A 20,258-nucleotide genomic window follows, 5' to 3' on the forward strand; every position below is an offset into this window, starting at 1 on the left:
GCATGAACCTCCATACTCTAATGCAGAGAGTTCAAACAAGCAGGCCACATCACTCTTCAAGGCAGCCCAAACCAGATTAAAACGTAATTGGGAAATATTTAACAAAATGTTAAAGATCCAAAAAAACACAGGTAACATATTTTAAAACCAAGCGACAACATTGCTCTGATGGATCTGTGAGCTCAGCAAGGCAGATTCTCCCCCCACTGATACACACCACAACTCTATATGTTGGGATGGGGGGGCGGTTTTATTGTATTTGCTACCCAAATCCCATGCAACAACTAAAAATGACATGGTGCTATCTTGGTCCGATGATCTGATTAACTCTGAAATCACAATTAAACCTCCTAATCCATCTTCAAGACTGCTCTAAAAGCTTTGACAAAAGCATTAGAGTTCTGACCTGAACCAAAGAGTCCCATGGCTGGGGATTCTGTGTCAGATATTAAAACAAGAAAATGCACACGTCTCTGAAATGTTCTTCATCTTTTCTTTTACCTCTCGGAGATGACTTGCATTCACATTTACAAGAGGCACATGTAACATTTTCAAGATCGCGTTGCTCTTCTCCCCTGCATTTCCTTTTAATAGCTCTGACATCAAAATTACAAACTGTTCTTTCGTGACGTATTCAGTAGGACCCATGCTAGTTTCCGTCAGGTCGATATTCCTCATTCCTTCATAGAGCCTGACTATCATTTTCTCTGGCAAGGCATCCCCAAGGTAAGTCTATTTAGGGTGAAGAGAGGGGGGTGGAAAAGAAAATGAAAATGTTAAAAGAGCTTACAGCATCAAGACTAACAAAAACCACTTTCATTTGACAGGTATACATAAAGTACTCTGACCAAAAATGATTTTCCAATTAACATCATTAATATAACCAAATTTCAATGTAAATTCCCAAAGCCTAATGTAATGGGTATTTGGCTGATCTTCCATTCATGACACAGTTCTAGTTCCCACTGGTATAAAGTCACTGCACAGAACTTTTAAAGTCAGATAAGATGTTATTATTGTCCCAGTTCAAGAACCTGAAATGGCTCCTCCTTACCAATGGGATTGAGTCTAAATTCCTTTTCCAGGCCTTCCAAGTCCTCTTTAACTGCAGCCCTCCTGACTCATTCATCCTCATCTGACTACCTGCCCACAAGTATGCCTCCACTTTCATTCACCTTGCCTCATCACTGACCCTGAGACCCTCATGGATCACCCCTCCTTGACTTGGGCCACAGACCTCCAATGGACTATACAACCCCACTTCTCACAGTTCTCATCTTTCCAGGGACAGCTTAAGTCCCCATTTGTTTCAGAAAACATGTTTAGGCTACTCTGAACTTTTCCCTTTTCTACCTTCCATGATAGTTTTCTTTTTGCCCTTAAGTCTCTTCTGCTTCACGTAGCCCTCCAAATTCTTCACCTACAAAAGCTGTCTACTCAGTTGGACTCTAAGCTACTTGAGGATGAGACAAGATACTGTTTTTTATATTCCCTCTAATACTTGTTTGTGAATATTGTAGGTAGCTAACTCCTTGTTGAATTGCATTTCTGTAGTAAGTGTGGATAAAACATGGTTCAGGGGTAAGAAATAAAGACAAAGATTTGTAAACTACATATAAGCATCATGTACTATCTATTATAAAGCATTTTGTTCAAGAAGAAAGTCAGGAGGCACTAGACATGACAAGGACAAAGTATCAAATAAAATGAAGTTGATTTTCTTGCCTTTTCCAAGAAGTAAGATATGCAGGCAAGACTTAGAATAGAAACCTGCTTATAAAATCTTAGGGAAGAAAATGCTGGCAGATTAGAACAGTGCTAATTAATAAACTTTCATCAACTGAGATTGTGACAAGTACCATCTCACACCATAAAAAAAATCAAGAAGTAGTACAGGGGGAAAAAAACGAGTTTACAGAAAGTTTGGTCAGAGACCTGAAGAAACTATATCAACCCAAAAGCATTTAAAAATTATACTGGAAGAAGGCAGAAGATAAACATTTAAAAATGGAAAAACTCTATCAAGATTCTATGACAAATTTTCCTCTTGGTGCAGCCACCACATCTGAATAACAGAGTCCCTGAGACATTATATGAAGAAGTAGAAAAGATACTAAAGAAAAGGAAGATGGGGCCACTGCCACTGCCCAGAGACCACTGAACCCCGCGTCCATCCATCCTCTGCCACTCAGTTCAGGCACAGAACATTCAGTCATGGATAAAAATGAGCTGGTGCAGAAGGCCAAACTGGCTGAGCGCCTGCATGAAGTCTGTAACTGAGCAAGGAGCTGAATTATCCAATGAGGAGAGGAATCTTCTCTCTGTTGCTTACAAAAATGTCATAGGGGCCTAAAGGTCATCTTGGAGGGTTGTTTCAAGTATTCAGTAAAAAATGGAAAGTGCTGAGAAAAAACAGCAGATGGCCCGAGAATACAGAGAGAAAATTGAGACCGAACTAAGAGATATCTGCAATGATATACTGTCTCTATTGGAAAAGTTCTTGCTTCCTAATGCTTCACAAGCAGAAAGCAAAGGAGACTACTACCGCGATTTGGCTGAGGTTGTTGCTGGTGATGACAAGAAAGGAACAGTGGATCGATCACAACAAGCCTATCAAGGAGCATGTGAAATCAGCAAAAAGGAGATGTAACTGACGCATCCTGTGAGACTGGGTCTGGCGTTGAACTTCTCTGTGTTCTGTTAGAGATCCTGAACTCTCCAGAGAAAGCTTGCTCCCTTGCAAAGACAGCTTTTGATGAAGCCGTTGCTGAACTTGATACATTAAGTGAAGAATCACACAAAGACAGCACACTAATAATGCAATGACTGAGAGATGACTTGACATTGTGGACATCGGACACCCAAGGAGATGAAGCTGAAGCAGGAGGAGGGGAGAATGAACCAGCTTTCCAAATGTTGTCTGCCTCATTCTAAAATCGACCCAGTAGACCATTTGTTGTCCATGCTGTCCCACAAACAGTTTTTGTTTATGATTTATGACAGGTTTATGCTACTTCTATTTGGATTTCTATATTTCCCATGTGGTTTTTACGTTTTACTTTAAGGCTGTAGGGCCAGTTAACATCTGTTTTCATCTGAACTGACCAATATGGGGATATGGAATTTTTATACATGCTTTACATGTTTGGCATATACACTGAGATTTCAAAAGGCCAGTGTTAAAACAGTTTCCATGTCTAAGCAAAGAAAACTGCCTACATATTGGTCTGTCATGGTGGGGGGATAAAGGGATAATTGGTTCCAGCCACAAGTGTAGTTATTGTGGGTACTTTAGGGTTGGAGCACTTATGGCTGTGGTAGAAACAGATGTCCCACAGATACTACATATCATTCCATGTGTATCTATGGAATACACAGTCTCAACGTGGACACCTTTATGACTGCAGTTGCAAAAGTGTTTCTTAAGACCAACGTTTTAACCCAGTCAATTTGTAAAGGTACCTGCTATTGGCTTTCATTATTTTTGCTACTCATTTTATTTGTATTTAAATGGTTTAGGTAATCTAAGAACAAATGTACAAGTAAAGATGCAGTAAAAATGAATTGCCTGATATTCATAAAGTCACTAAACATCAAGTACAGCAGTAAAACAAAAAACCCATGTATTTAACTATTTTTAGGTTTTTTGCTTTTGTGATTTTTTTGATACTTGCCTAACATGTATGTGCTGTAAAAATAGTTAACAGGTAAATAACTTGAGATGATGGCTAGCTTTGTTTAATGTCTTATGAAATTTTCATGAGCAATCCAAGCATAAATGTTAAGAACATGTGCATTAAACTGATGTAACTGGAATAAAAGTTTTATGAATGGGAAAAAAATAAAGGAAGATGGGAAAGCAGTTAGACTAGAAGCTGTCTACACATAGGAGATAGATGCCAGAGTCACCATGGAGGAGAACACCAAATACAAAACTCTTAGAAAAAAAATCAACACTATTATTGCTTTTTAAAAATGACTATAGAGAAAACAAGTAACGACAGACCCACATGTTTACTTTGCCTATCCTTAACGAAGTTATGGATTTTATAAACAGCATTCTATGACAGACCACATCACTATGGTTTCATGAGAGAATAATACAGTATAGAGAATACAGGTGCCCATGGAGCTCACCGATGACTACTTCCAAAAGAGAACTTGCTAAATACACTTACCATTTCATGGGGGTGTACAAATCAAAAATTGATCCCCCTCAGATGGTAAAATGTATATTTTCGTATTTACAATGTATTGACAATTGTACTGATAGACATAGTCCCAGAATACTGCAAAGCCTCCTAAATGAGACCCGTGATCACTCAGAGGAATCATCTACTTTTTTTTCCTGGAAAAAAGAAGAATGCTTATTGTCCAGAGAAGGTATTCATTTGCATGGAAAGCTCACAGAGTTCGTTCATCATTCTGTAGAACTTAGGACATGAAAGATGGATGATAAACTGAGCCCAGAATCAAATAAGAAAAGCAGACTGGATTGCATTTGGGAAATCACACTGTTTTTAACGGCCCAAAGTTTTTCCTTGAAACAAAGGCCCATCAACATTCTCCTGAATGATTTTATATGGTGGCTATTAGTGATATAATACTACAGTCACCAAAGCTACAGGCTGACTCGAGGGCAACAGAGAGATACATGGTGGTCAGAAGGAGGCTACAGCCCACTCCAATGAAGAACTGGACAAAAGAAGCAGCGTGAAGCAAGTCAGATGGATGATGCAAAAAAAACAACACACAGCCTGTGTGCTCCACTGGTATACCCGCCATGTCAAGAGAGCTGGAAGGAGATTCTCCATATGTGGTAGGGAACCCCACTGAAAAGATTTGTGAGTGATCACATTGAAGAGGAGAAGATGGCAGGAATGGGTTTTAATCTATGATTTCTGAGTGAGCATTTACAGTGATGAGACCTTAGATCCACAAATTATCAAAGTGACTAAACTTCTCTATCACCTAAGCCCTATGAGAAACTTTTACAATGTTACCAAGCACTACAAAAGTGACAAAATTACACGGGTCTGTTTTATTGCTGATTACAACCCACCTATCTTCCCCAGTCAATGCTATAAAGCCAATGTCATCATATATTCTCAGATTTCTGGGTTTGTTGGCACCAGGAAGCTAAAGAAACCCCAAAAGGGAGTGGATACAACTCAGGAGAGCCAAGAGCCTGGACTGAGACTACTTTGTACTCTGCCAGTGGCTCATGCAGTAGATCTGGTCTCCTAATTATCAACGTGGTGCCACTGCTGCTCTAATATTACCTACTACACTTTCCATGGAGTGAGAGCCATATGAACAAAAGATGACCACCATGAAATCAATACAGAGAAAAACTTTACTCCCTTAGAACAATCTTTTCTTTCGAATTTTTCTATTCTACGTGTGATATTCTTGATAGGAATTTCCTTTACCACATAACTTTCTCAGTAAATTTGGTTTGCTTTCTCATTGTACACCAAAGTAGCAAAATTTAATAATACACAACTTACCATGACCATCATATGGTAGGTTCAAAAATACCAATTAGTAAATAATTATTTAAGAAATTGATTTAGTCTTAATATGTTCATTTAGATGTACATAATACCTGAAAGCTGAAATCTCCTAAGTATTTTAGTTACTAGTCAAGCTTCAGGCTCACTACTGTAACTAATTATCAAACATTTGGGCCAGGCAGAGATTGACAATAGTCAATGACTAACTTCCTAAAATGCCCAAGGCCAATAACTGTGTAGTTCTAGGATCACAGATTAAAGGCAAAGAGACTTTAGATGTCATTCTAGTCCAACCCTGTCACTGCACAGAGGAGGAACTTGCAGCCGACAGGGATTAAAATGAGGAAGCAGGATGAAGGCATTTTAGTTATTCCTGAGTTGGGTCTTAAAATATGTTGCTTCATTATTTCACTGGAACTGATATGAAATTACCAGGCTACAGGGCATATCTATATTCAAAAGTAACTCTGTGCACAGTGCGAATGTGACTGCCGCACTGGGTCCCATCTCCGGCCGAGCTCTCCCACTCTGACCATGGCACAGTTTCATTCCAGAACACTCAAAGTCATCTCAGATTCTTGCCTTTAACATCTCCAAGGAGATAGGGACTGGGAAAGACCTTCTGTTCTTTCCACGGGACATCATCTCCAAACCCCCTGTTATGGCCGCAAACAATCCATCAATCTCAGCTTGTTCTTCAGGTAGAAACCGTGAGAAGTAATTGTGATGGCAACTTGTTTGTTTATTCCCCATCTTTTCTTCCTTGTGACAGAATCCTATAAGGAAAAGGAGTGAAAAACACAAAGATGGAAGTAAAGGTTACAATCATATAATCTAGGTGAAAATAGCCATTTTCAGCTAAAATGTATTAGACCAGTACAATGACAGCTTTCTAAATAGTACAAATTAAAGGTCATGGTACACAATTTAAGAAAACCACTCGCTGCTGGAAAGCAGTTTAATGTTAAAATGATTTTTGAGGAGGGAAATGGAAAAAAATAGTAAGGTTCACACACACACATACATGTTAGAGGCAGACGAAGTCAGGAAGGCCTGGATTCAAGGCCTGCTGTAAACATACAAGCTCTGTGACCACAAGCAAGTCATCCAGGCCTCCAGGGCCCTGGACAATTCTCTAAGACTAAATTACAGGAGCTGGCAACCTTCATTCAGCCATTCCTACACTCAGGGAATCATAGGGTCAGACCAAAATGTACATACACACATCTGCAGATCTGTAGTTTGAGGGTGGTTATATTATCAGGAATAAGTGTGTGGGTGTATATGACCAAATCATAACAAAAGAAACAAGAGGAGGGAATATTTAGGCAGCTAAGTGGCACAATGCTTAAAGAGCTAGTCTAGAATCAGGAAGGCCTGAGTTCAAATCAGGACTCCAACACTGACTTGTATAACCTTGGGCAAGTGTGTTTGTCTCAGTTTCCTCAACTGTTAAAGGGCGAAAACAGCAGCACCTTCCTTGCAGGGTTGTTGTAAGGATCAAATCAAGTGAGATAGTCTATATAAAGTGCACAGCACAGTGTCTGGCACCTACTAGGTGTCACGTAAATGCTTATTGATTTCCTTGCTTTCCCCTTCTTTCCAAAAAAGGAAAGAGGCCTGACTCCACGATGCCACTTCTCTATACCTTTTGGATTTAGTCATGGAGCAAAGCAGGAATGGGATTACAAGCAAAGGCAAGAACTAACTTCTAGACTAGCAGAGAAGATGATGGCAAACATCTCCTTACCAGACAAAGCAAATGGGGGAGTGGGGGTGGGGAACATTCAGTGAGGTGACATTGCAGCAAAAAAGGTGACAGATGGCCTTTCCACCTGTGGAAAAACAAAAGATGACAATAGGAAATGTGTCTTTTTAAAACAATATTTTAGTTTTCCCCCAAATACACGTAAAAACAATTTTAACACTTTTTAAAAAAATTTGAGTTCCAAATTTTCCTCCATTCCTTCCTCCCTTCTTTCACCTCCCTGAGAAGGTGAGCAATTTACCATAAGTTACACATGTGCAGTTGTGCAAAACCTAATCCCATATTAGTCACGTTGTAACAGAAAACACAGAGCACCTCACAAAGACACACATAGAAAAAAACGATAAAGTGAAAAACAGTATGTTTCAGTCTGTATTCAAACTCCATCAGTTCTTTCTCTGAAGGTAGATAGCATTTTTCATCCTAAGTCCTTCAGATCTAGTGATCATCCCACAATGTGGTTGTTACTGTGTAGAATGTTCTCCTGATTTTGCTCACTTCATCCAGCATGGAAGTCTTTTCTCCCTTGTCACTCCCTCTAGCACAATAGTAGTGATAGCACCACAAGCTTGTCCAGCCATTCCCCAATGATGCACAACCCCTCAACTTCCAATTCTTTGCCACCACAAAAAGAGCTGCTAAATTTTTCTTTTGTATAAGTGGGTCCTTCCCTACCTCTCTTTTATTATTATCATTTTGGGGTACAATAGTAGTATTGCTGGATCAAAGGGTATGCACAATTTTATAGCCCTTTGGACATAGTTCCAAACTGCTTTCCTGAATGCTTGGATCAGTTCTCAAGCCTACCAATGTCCCCACATCCCCTCCAACATTTATCATTTTTCTTTTTCTGTCATATTAGCCAATTTGATAGGTGTGAAGGAGTACTTCAGAGTTATTTTAATTTTCAATTCTCTAATCAATAGTGATTAGGGCATTTTTTCATATGACTATAGATAGCTTTGATTTCTTCTGAAAATTGCCTGTTCATATCCTTTGACCATTTATCAATTAAGGAATGGCTCTTTTTCTATAAATTTGACACACTTTTCTACATGTCTGAGAAATGAGGCCTTTATCAGAGATACTTGCTGTAAGACTTTTCCCTCAAATTTTCTGCTTTTCTTCTAATCTTGGTTGCATTGGTTGTGCCTGTGCAAAAGAAATGTATCTTTAAAAAAACAACCTAATTTTCTAGGCAAAGGTAAAAACACCAATCGGAGCTTATACTTCCACTGCATTTGATAAACTTCTACCATAACTCTGTAGTGTGTACAATGTATCATCATCCCTTCTTTACAAAGAAGTAGACAGAGGCTCAGAGAAACGAAATGATTTCTCCAAGGCACACAAAGAGCCTTCACATCTCTAACACTTTTCTCCATTCATACACCCAAACACCTTAGGCCAAACCTTCATCATCTCTAGACCAAACAACTGTTATTACGTGTACTGTCCTAATTAGTCTCCCAGCCTTGTCTCTACCTACTCCTCTGCACAGTTGAGCTGATCTAACCAGGAGATGGTTAGAATGGCAATAAACTCCATTGACTCCTCATTACCTCTAAGATCAAATGTGAGCAACTTGATTTGACTTTAAAGCCCTTCACAACCTGGCCTTCACCTCCCTTTCCAGGTTTATTCTAAATGATTTCCTTGGCCAAATCGGCCTTCTCTTTTTACTGCCACACAGCCCTCCATTCATCTCCTATTTGCAGGCCTTGGTCCAGGCTACCTCCCACACATGGAAGGCACTCCTTTCCAACTCTGCCTCTTAGAATGGCTAGTTCCATCTATCCTCAGCTCAGATGCCAACATCTACATGAAGCACTTCCTGATTTCACCAGTTACAAGTGTCTTCCTCCTAAAATGACTTTATATCTACTTTGTATCTATTCATGTACACACAGATGTAGACATCTATTTACATATTTTGTTGTGGTACAATGGATAGAGTACTGGGTCTGGAGTCAGAAAGATCTGAGTTCATATCCTGCCTTAGACAGTTATTAGATGGGGGACCCTGGAGAAGTCACTAACTTCTGTTTGCCTCAGTTTTCTCCTCTGTAAAGCAAGGGTAATAACAGCACCTTCCTCCCAGGGTTATTCTGAGGATCAACTGAAATAATTGTAAAGCATTTAGCATGCTGCCTGGTACATAGTAGGTCCTACGTATGTTGGCTATTGGCTATCATTATCATGGTGCTTCCTCTTCTTAGAGTGTAAGATCTTGGAGGGCAGGCCTCATCGTGCACAGTACAAGCTTAATAAATTATTGCTGATCAACTGGCCTTCAAAGTCTCTGTGATTATGATATCAACTTCTGCAAACTTGGTGTTTTACTTTTTTTTTAAGACATTTATTAACATTTCATTTTGACAAGACATGTCTCAACAGACATCAAAACAAGCCTCTACAAAATCCAAACAACTGAATGGGAACAGAAAATGGAACTCGCCCTTGTATTCTGGTAAGATCTCAACATTAACTAGTTTGTTGCCTATTGCGGTTTAGGTGGGTTACATTGTTGTTCTTTCCACTTGGCTTTCTTCACTTTGTATCTCTTCGTAGAAGTCTTCCCATAGTTCCTCTAAATTCTTCATACTCACCTTCCTTAGAGGAAGTGCGTATAGTCCACAATTTGTACAGTCATTCCAAATCAATGAGCACACGTTTTTATTTTATCATAACTTTTTAATGATGCCTTTTGTTTTTACATCATTTCATTTTCGAATATGTCCCTCCTGGGCCTAGTAAGTCATCCAGTCCTTGGAATAAAGATTTTAGAAGAAAGCAGCAGATCTTCTAGGACTGCATCCCAGAGAGATCATAAAAATGGGAGGATCCATATGCACAAAAATATTTATAGCGGCTCTTTTTGTGGTGGCCAAGAACTGGAAATCAAGGGGATACCCATCAATTGGGGAATGGCTGAACAAGCTGTGATACATGAATGTCATGGGATAGTACTATGCTATAAGAAATGATGAGCAGGTAGACTTCAGAGAGGCCTGGAAGGACTTACATGAACTGATGCTGAGTGAAGTGAGCAGAACCAGGAGAACATTGTACGTAGAAACAGCCACAGTGTGCAAGGACTGTTTCTGATAGACTTAGCTCCTCAGCAATGCAAGGACCTAACACATTCCCAAAGGACTCTTGAGGCAAAATGCCATTGACATCCAGAGAAAGAACTACAGAATGAGAACGCAAAAAGAAGCAGACCATTTTCTCTTGTGTTATGTTTTGTTTGGGTTTGGTTTCTCCCGTTCATTTTAATTCTTCTATGCAACATGACTAATGTGAAAATGTGTTTAATAAGAATGTATGTGTAGAACCCATATAAGATTGCATGCTGTCTTGGGGAGGGAAGGGTAGAAAATTTAAAACTTATGAAGAAGTGATCATTGAAAATTAAAAACAAATTAATTAAATTTTTAAAAAGATAAAATAAGATGAGGTTTTAGATTAAAAAAACAAAAGAAAGCAGATCAATAAAATCAACCAACCTATCAACCACACCTAGCCATACCATAGCACATGCCATATTCCCCACCCCTTGGCCCAAAATTCTCCAGTGAAAGGAAGGAGGTACCTTTTCTCAACTCCTCTCCAGGGACAAACTTAGTCACTTGAATTACTCAGTGCTCAGTTTTTTTGCTTAAATTTTTATAGTGACATATATTGTTTTGCTGGTTCTGACTGCTAAAATAAATCAGTATTTATTAAGTACCTTTTACGTGCCAGGAACTGGTGATACATGTACAAAGAATAAAAACAACTTCTATTTGCAATTAGTTTACATTCTAATGGGGGAATCACCTAAGTACATCTAACAAAACATGCAACACAAACATAAAGCTAATAAACACGAAGTACAAAGTAGTTAACTAAAACCAAGCTCTTTGAGGTTGGCACAGTGCTTACATATCTCATTTCATGCTCGTGACATTGTGAGGTAAGTGCTACTGTTAACCCTGTTTTAGAGAAAATAAAACTGAGATTGAATCAGGTTAAGGGACTTACTCAAGGTCTGATAGCTAGTAAATATATTAAGGTAGCATCTGAACTGAGGACTTCCTGACATAAAGTCCAACACTGTGTCCACCACACCACCTAGTTGCCTGAATCAAAGTTTGAAATGGATGTGACTAGTAGTTGGGAAGAGCAGGAAAGGCTTCTCGTAGTAAGTTAACTGAGCTATGTCTTAAATGAAGAGAGAGACTGTCTCTGCGGGTGAGACAAGGCAGCTGTGCATTCTCAGCACGGGGATGGGCAGGCAAAGGAATGACGACTGCATCAGTTCATCTGAGCTTTCCCATGCTTCTCTGAACTCTTCATGTCATTTCTAATGGGCACCAAGATTCCGTTACATTCATGTTTCACAATGTATTGAGCCATCATCTCCCAAATGATAGGCATGTACTCTGCTCACAGTTTCTTGCCACTGCACTGCAGAAGTGACACTATAAATACTTTAGTGTATGTGGGACCTTTCTTTTTGTCTTTCATCTCCCTGCAGCATCTGCCAGAAATGGGATCTCTGAGTCGAAGGGGCCCGTGTCATCCTGGTTTCATATGGCTGGCCCCAGGCGGCAGAATTAGAAGCTAACTTAGACTTACTGTAAAGAAAAACTTCCTAGTAATGCAAAACTCAAACAGATCACTTAAGAAGACAACAGGTTCTCTCCTCAATGGAAATCTACCATAAAATGTGGAATGAACACTTGTCAGGTATTTTGTACAAGTCATTGTTATGCCAAAATGAAGAGGACTGGGTGGTGGCTGCTAAGGTTCCTTCCAACTCCAAAAATATTATGATTGTAAATGAATAGTAATCTTTTTATCAATTCCCTAAAGATTTTAGTAAAGTTATTAAATACAATGATTCTCCCCCCCAATCCTTAGCTTCCCTCATTCTAACTATACTGATTTTGTGTGAGGGCTTTTTAATTTTAAAGGTTACTGCATGTAGTTTGGGGAAGGAAGAAAGAGTACTGCAGAATCAGACATGATGGTTATTAATAATTTAATGTTTTCTGCTATCTCCATCCACAGGCTACAACAATTTTTAAACAATTTGAATGCTTCACAAAAAGGTATGACCTGAAAACAGCATTACTACTAGCAAGAGCAAAAGCACTTATAGTAACAAGAAAATACCTTAATTTCTTTTTAGATTGTAATCTAACTTTTCTTCAAGGTAAAGAGAAAAGGTTTTTTCATTAGAAAGAGAAATTCCTCATACACATACTCCCTGTCCCAATTTCCCTATTTTAAGTGGGAACTTACAATAAATATATCATTATTACCCAAAAACAAAAAATTCAATAAAAGTCAATTCACATAAAATCACTGAGAAGTTTTAATCAGAACTTTAACAAGCTGAATTTTAGTTTATTACCAGTAAAAAAAAAAAATTTCAAGATTTTCCAGTGAGAAAACCAATGAATTTGAAAATTCAACTATATATATATGAAACAAGTACTATTTTTACTGAACCCCTCCTAAACATAGCAAGGTGCCATGTTAGATGCTGTAACAAAAACCAACCAAAAAATATTTTAAGCTAATTTACTATACAAAGACTTTACTTCTCCCCGAGTTACAAGATAATTACCACTGTTGTTATTCAGTCATTTCAGTCATGTCTGACTCTTCACGATTCCATTTGGGATTTTCTTGACAAAGATTCTGGAGAGGTTTTCCATTTCCTTCTCCAGTTCATTTGACAGATGAGGAAACTGAAGCAAACAGGGTCAAGGGATTATTTTGCCCAGGGGTCAGATCTGAACTCACAAAGATGAGTCTTCCTGACTTCAAGCCTGGCACCCTATCCACTGTGCCACCTAACTGTGGTAACTAGCATACTAGTACTTAAAATATGAACATTTTTAGAAAGACCCAGCAGAGAATCTCAGATATGAATTATTCTTCATTCATGCTATAAGTATTTGATAAATCCCTGCTATGTGCCAGGAACTGTGCTGGATGCTTGGGATATGAAGACAAAGAACAAAACATTACTTGCCCGCAAAAAGTTGACACTGTCAGAAACACATACATACATACACACACACACACACACACAATCATATGTACAATGTGGATATAAACTAATTTCCACAATGAAGGCAAAGTCTCCAAATCCCAACCAAGTTCCAAAGTTAACTACAAAGGCACTCATTCCTGACTTTGCAGGATGCTGAAGGGTCTCCTGGACTTCAGCAGAACCAATACCATTATCTTTGTATTCCTAACTCTACCACTTCCAGCCCCTTCTCAATCAATGAGCTGCATCTTCTGATTGAAGCCAAGTTCCCCTACCAGAACAAAAGCAGTCCCTCCAAAATAACCAAAATGGTCCAGGAAAGAAAAAAAAACTAGACTTAAAGCAAAAGCCTTAGTTTTATAAAGAGGATAGTCCAACTTCTTCATTTTACAGATAAGGAAATTGAGGTCCAGGGCAATTAAATCACTCGTCCAAAATCACACAGGTCATCACTGAGACAGAATTTGAACTGAGGTCTTTTGACTCCAGAGCTATCTATATCCTTCATCATTGTGTATTTATATGTATATATGTGCATATATCCATATATATGTACATACACACACACGTGTGTATGTTGATATAACTATAATAAATCTGTAAACATCAGTCCACTTCTTGCTGCTGCCTCACTGCCAACCTCCTTGGGTGAGGAGAAGAGTCACAGCTCCTCAGATGGGGTGAGCACCTTGTGCCTTCCATCTCCTATTGGGTGCAATGTGTCTCTGGAGGGAAGGCATCTTCCATCTGCCTGAAAGGACATCCCCTTGTGCAGTGAATCTATCTCTTCATGTAGCCACCTCAAAGGCAGCTTCCTTGGGTAAGAAGACCTCAGACTTCTGGAGGGCCCTGGGCCCTCGTTCTTGTTGGGTGCAGCATATTCTCTGAAGGAAGGCCTCTTCCATCTACCTCAAAGCAATGACATCCATTTGTACAAGGCAACCTCCACTTCCTACTGCCAGTCCAATCTCCCAACAGGGATGTGGAGAACCTCCAATGCAAAGAGGAGCAAGATATCCTCTGACTTCAGGCCTTCCATCTGCTATTGTACCTGTCCTTTGAGGGAAGAAGAGGAAAGGTGGTGGAGAATGGGACTATCTCCCGTTGTGCAGGTACAACATCCATCTCCAACTATGTCCTTTTCCTACCTAATCTTCAGCCTTTGGAAGCAGGGTCTCCCATCTGTATGACTCTTATCTCATACCATACTTGCCTTCAACTCCATCTCCAAACTCCGCTGGGAAGGAATAGTGGCCTCTACCCTATAGTGAACATTCTCATACCTGGCCATAGCCCTCACCCCAGTGATACTGAACTCCTGTAGATCATCATTCATCATCCAAACCCCATTCCTCACCTGCTACCACCCAATTTCTCATTCCCATCCCCCTCAATCCTCCCACCCTAAAGATTCAACCAAACACTACCCACCCCTTTCACTGTACCCTCTAGAATGCCTGTTCTATGGGCAACAAGCTTAAACCAATCTTAAAACTTTTTCTCTCCCATTCCTACCATCTACAAGCTTACTGAAACCTGGCTCCCCTGTGATGACATGGCCTCCTTGGCCACCCTTTCCAGTACCAGTTGCACTGTTATTCATTCTTCTCGACTCAGTAGTTGCGCTAGGGTAGTTGGAATACCCCTTGCTCCCCATTACCACTTCCAGATTCTCTACTTCCTCTTCATTCAGTAACCTTTCTTCCTTTGGGGTTCATTCTATTCATATCTGCCACCCAATCAAAATCCTCCTAGCTGCTTGCTACAGATTCCCAGGTTATTCCCCTTCCTTCCTCAGTGAGTTCAATACCTCATTTACAATTTTTCTTCCCTTCCTGCTCCTGCCCTCATACTGAGAGACTCTGACATTCATATTGACTCCCTCAAATGCTCCAACTACTGAGCCTCACCTCAGTCACACACAAATATGGCCATACCCTCGATCTTTCCACCACCCACAAATGTACCCCTTCTTTGTTCAAGAATTCTGAAATTGCCTTATCCCACCATAATCTATTGGCTTCTCACTTCTCCATCTGCCTTCTCTTAGAAAACCCTACTTTGTGTCCACACTACAACCTCCAATCTTTTAATCCTGTAATTCTCTCCCAAGCTTCTCACTTGCACTAACCATTCTGTCCCTTTTCTTATCTTGACCCCTTGCTGAACCAATTCAACTCCACACCATCTTCCTCTCTTGAATCCCCAGCCCCCTTATATCACTGATTATGCCCAGTCAAACCTCAGTTTCGGATCACTCTCACCGTCTGCAACCTTAGTGCCTACCTCGGTGCTGCTGAACAAAGGCAGAGAAAATTACCCAACCATCCTGGTTGGATCTACTACAAATTTCTGTTACACAGCCTCAACTGGGCCCTCACTGCCACCAGGCAATCCTATCACAGCTCCACTCTCCACAGCAGCTCTCCTAAACCTCTTCAGCCCTCCTCAAATCTCCCAGCTGAGAACTTGCTTTATATTTTACATAAAATATTGGGACCATTTGTTACAAGAGTTGGGAAAAGCTCATCTGCTTAACCCTCAGGTGCCTTCTGCCATTCTCTCCTTCATCCCTGTCTCACATAAAGAAACGGCCTGACCAGGATTAACCACTCTACTTGTTCAAGTGGTCCCATTCCATCTTGTCTCCTCCAACAAAAAATCTCCTCTTGTCATCCCCAGTCTTTCACATATTTTCAATATCTCCTTGTTTACTAGTTCATTCCCACGACTACTCTATCCTCAAAAAACCCTCACTTGATCCTTCCATCACCAACAATTATTATCCGGAATCTCTTCTGCCCTTTGTGTACAATTCAAAAAGGCCTTCTATAATAAGTATTATCAGCTTTCCTCTTATTTTCTTACAATCTGGCTTTCATCCTTAATATTCAACTGAAACTGCTCTCTCCAAAGTTACTAATGATCTTAGTTATGAAATTCAATGGCCTTCTATCTTTCTTCATTCCCATTGACTTCTCTGCAGCCTTTGACACTGTTGATTTCTCCTCCTTGATTTTTAGAACATTCTCTAATGCCTCTCATTCTATCTGACTGCTTCTTCTGTCTCCTTTGTTGGATCTTCTTCAGACCATGACCTCTAACCATAGGTATTACTAAGGCGTCTGTCCTGGATCCACTTCTCTTCTCCCTCTATGGTAATGACTCTCTATGCTAATGACTTTCAAAGCCATCTATCCTTCCCAAAACTCTCTTGATCTCTAACCTCACATCTCCAAATTCTTTTTAGACATCTCAAACTAGATGTCCAGTAGGTATCTTATATTCACGTCCAAAATGGTACTCATTATCTTTCCCCAAACTCTCCCCCACTCCCCACCTCATGCCTTCCCTAATACTGTAGAGGACAACACCATCCTCAGTCTCATCCTCATTATCTGTCACCCCTGTACCTATCCAATCTGTTGCTAAGGCTTATCGATTTCAACTTTGCAACATCTCTTGAATACACCTGTTTCTCTCCTCTGACACTACCACTACCCTCATGAGGGTTTTCCCCTCCCAATTTGATCTTTTTTTATTTTGTTTTTAATCAAAGGGGCTAACCCTTAACTCACTCCTTAAAGAGGCAAGGGCTATTCCCTGAATGGGCATTACCTCACTTAAAGTGAGTACCAGAAAAGGCCTTAGCCTAAAAGGGCCAGGGTCTCCCAGTGCATCCTGGGCCATCTCCAGTCATCCTGGTGATTATCTGGTCACTGGATCCAGATGGCTCTGGAGGAGAAAGTGAGGCTGGTGACCTTGCACAGCTCTCCTTCCCTCCCTCAAATCAAAGTCAATTACAAGCCACGTCATCATTTCCCTGAAAACAAGGGACAAACACAACAATCCATCCTTCATTCTGCCACTAAAGTGATTTTCTGGCTATGTCACGTCCCTACTCAATGAACTCCACCGAAACTATTTCCACAGGATTGAATTGAAAAAAAAGCTGTTTGGCATTCAAAGTCCTTCACAACCTAGACCCCTGTTACCTCGTCAGTCCTCTTATATCTTACTCCCTACCAAATACTCTTTGATACAATGACACTGGCCTGCTGGCCATCCCATGAACTCAGCTCCAGGCATTCTCTCCGATGGTCCTTCATACCTAAATGTTCTCCCTCCTCTGCTCCAACTACTGAACTCTCTGGTTTCCTTTAAGTCCCTGCTAAAATCTCACCTTCTACTAGGAAACCCAGCCCCACTTAATTCTAGTGCCCTTGCTCTGTTAAGCATTTCCTATTTCTCCTATGTTTGCAAGCTATCTCCCCTATTAGACTAAGGTCCTTGAGGGAGGAGGCTATCTTTTGCATATCTTTGTATCCCTAGCACTTAACACAGTGCCTGGTATGCTTAATGTATGTTTATTGGTTGAATGACTGAAAGTGCTATATAAACGAGAGATTCAGCAATCTGGAACTATGCCCAAAGGGCTATAGCCAAGGGCTATAAAACTGTGCATACCCTTCTATCCAACAATACCACTGCTAGGTCATATCCCAAAGAGATCGTAAAAAAGGGAAAAGGACCCACATGTACCAAAATATTTATAGCAGCTCTTTTCATGGTGGCCAAGAACTGGAAATTAAGGGGATGATGGGATTGGAAGCTCAATTCCTTGTGGATGGTCTCGGGCGGGTAAAAGTGGGACTTCTAAATCTTAGAGTCTTACGAGGCCCTCCATGAACAGCGGGGGTTCGAGAAGGTCAGACTGAGCTAGCTCGGCTAGCTCGGGTATTTCCGCCTCTCCCCGGGAGATACGTGATGGGTGGAGTCTCCCTGCCCTCGAGATTGTCCCGGATTGGAGCACACCTAGTTACCTAACAGCACGGTATTGAGATGCAAACTGTGAGGCTGAAGGTTAAGTAGGATTGAGGAAGCCCAAAAAGCTCTCTTAGCACGTGTGGAGCCAAGAGGACAGTAGGCTCCGCTCCTCTTCTTTCCTCTCTCCCCTCCCCCTCTCTCCCCGCTTGTACTTCTATTTCCAAGCCCTTAAGATCCTAGCCTCCTTAGGAAATCTCCCCCTCTTCCTCCTAAGGAAGACCCCCCTGCACTTGTAACTAGACCCTGAAATAAAGCTCAACCCTTGTTCGACTCTGGAACGTCCTTTCTCTCATATGTGCATCCGGTTTTGGCCAACCGAAGACCTCGGAGGTGAGGTAAGAAAGACTCGGGTAGCCCACACAGGCCTCTAGGCCTGGCACCCATCCACTGGGAAACGACTAAACAAATTGTGTTATGAAAATATAATGGAATACTATTGTTCCATAAAAAAATGAATGAGCAGGTGCATTTCAGAAAAAATCTGGAAAGATTTGCATAAACTGATGCTGAGTGAAGTGAGCAGAACCAGTAAAACATTGTACACAGTAACAGCAACACCGTATGACGATCAACTTTAGCAGACAGCTCTTCTCAGCGATGCAAGATCCAAGACAATTCCAAAAGACTCATGATGGAAAATGCTATCTGCCTCCAGAAAAAGAACTACGGAGTTAGCATGCTGCTTGAAGGATACTATTTTCTCTTTCTCTTTTTTTGCTTTTGCGTTTGTTTTTTCTTTCTCATGATTTTCCCCTTTTGTTCTGATTCCTCTTTCATAACATGACTAATGTGGAAATGTTTAATATGATTGTACATGATAACCTATATTGCATGTCATCTTGGGGAGAGGGGAATTTTAGAACTCAAAATCTTATAAAAGTGAATGCTGAAAACTAAAACTTAATTAATTAATTAATTAATTGATTAATGGGTAACTCTACACAGCACTTTCCCAACAAGTCTGTGAATTATGTGGTGCAAATACTATCCTCAATTTACAGATAGAAAATGGAAGTTTCAAGAGGTCAAGGACCAGGGTCCCACAACTGGTAAGTGACTGAGTTTCTCATACATTCTGTGTGGGATTGTGGGAAGAGGGCTGGAGTCAAAGGATAAAAGTTCAAATCCTGCCTCTACCACTTATTGCCTTATAAGCCTCAGTTTCCTCAACTGTAAAATGGGGGGAATGACCACAAAAGTCTCCTCCATCTCCAACTATGATATAAACACACACGGACCCAATCCAAAACATTATATTACTCCTTGAGGAAGTTGCTGCAATTTTTAAAAATAGTTTTAATTCATTATACATATGGCAATTAGCATACATGGAGCAAGGGATAACCAATGGACAGAATGCCTGCTGGTCACATGACACCAAGAAAGCTGAGGAAAGGCCCACCAAGCAAGTGGACTCACCTGTAAAGAATATATGGGAAGACAAGGGCTGGGGCTGCAGAAGAGGAAACTCATGATAGGTTACTATTTGAGCAGATGGAATTTGAAATTACAGATATCCTGCAGGATTAAAGTATATATCACTTACTAGCTGTGTGACCTTGAGCAAGTCACTTAATCCTGTTTACCTCAGTTTCTTCATCTGTAAAACGAGCTAGAGAAGAAAATGAAAAACCACTCCAGTATCTTTGCCAAAAAAAATCCCAAGTAGGGTCACAAAGAATCAGAAAAACTGAAACGAATGAACAACAAAAGTTTTTACAACCAAGGAAGAGGGAAGGAAGGACAGGTTACCAGCTGAACCCTGCTTTGAGCTAATCAGCATGTGAGCCAAACTAGAACAATTTATAGTACAACACATAAAAACAAGTTTTGAAAGACTTAAGAACTCTACAGAATGCTGCCCACCTACTGACTCAGAGGTAACAGACTACATATGCAGATGTAGGAAAAAATGTTTTTGTTTGATTATGTCTACTTGCTGCATATATTTTGTTTCTTTTTATTTTTTTCCAGTGGGGGATGGTTTAGAAGGAAGAGAAAACAAGTGCTTTTTTATTGAAAAAAAAATAATTAAAAAAATAAGATTGTAGCTGTAGAGCTGGGAGGGACTATAAGAAACCACACCTGGTCCAAT

General features: G+C 40.2%; 1 protein-coding gene and 1 pseudogene across 6 annotated transcripts in view; one reads left to right on the forward strand and one right to left on the reverse strand.

The window, feature by feature from the left end:
* MEAK7 (MTOR associated protein, eak-7 homolog) overlaps positions 1-20,258 on the reverse strand; it is a 65,322-nt gene that overhangs the window by 35,468 nt on the left and 9,596 nt on the right. For 5 of the 6 annotated variants that reach the window (XM_072636205.1, XM_072636201.1, XM_072636203.1 and 2 more), the window contains exons 2-4: positions 7,267-7,351; positions 6,099-6,292; positions 502-732 (exon numbers count right to left, since the gene is read on the reverse strand). In XM_072636205.1, coding sequence (XP_072492306.1) covers positions 502-732; positions 6,099-6,292; positions 7,267-7,303 — 462 coding nt within the window. In that variant the 5' untranslated portion in view covers positions 7,304-7,351. The remainder of the gene's footprint in view (positions 1-501; positions 733-6,098; positions 6,293-7,266; positions 7,352-20,258) is intronic. The other variant, XM_072636202.1, reaches the window with a different exon arrangement.
* On the forward strand, positions 2,142-2,966 carry LOC140521300 (14-3-3 protein zeta/delta pseudogene; annotated as a pseudogene).

The sequence above is a fragment of the Notamacropus eugenii genome, chromosome 1 (assembly GCF_028372415.1).
Source record: "Notamacropus eugenii isolate mMacEug1 chromosome 1, mMacEug1.pri_v2, whole genome shotgun sequence".
Taxonomy (NCBI): Eukaryota; Metazoa; Chordata; class Mammalia; order Diprotodontia; family Macropodidae; genus Notamacropus; species Notamacropus eugenii.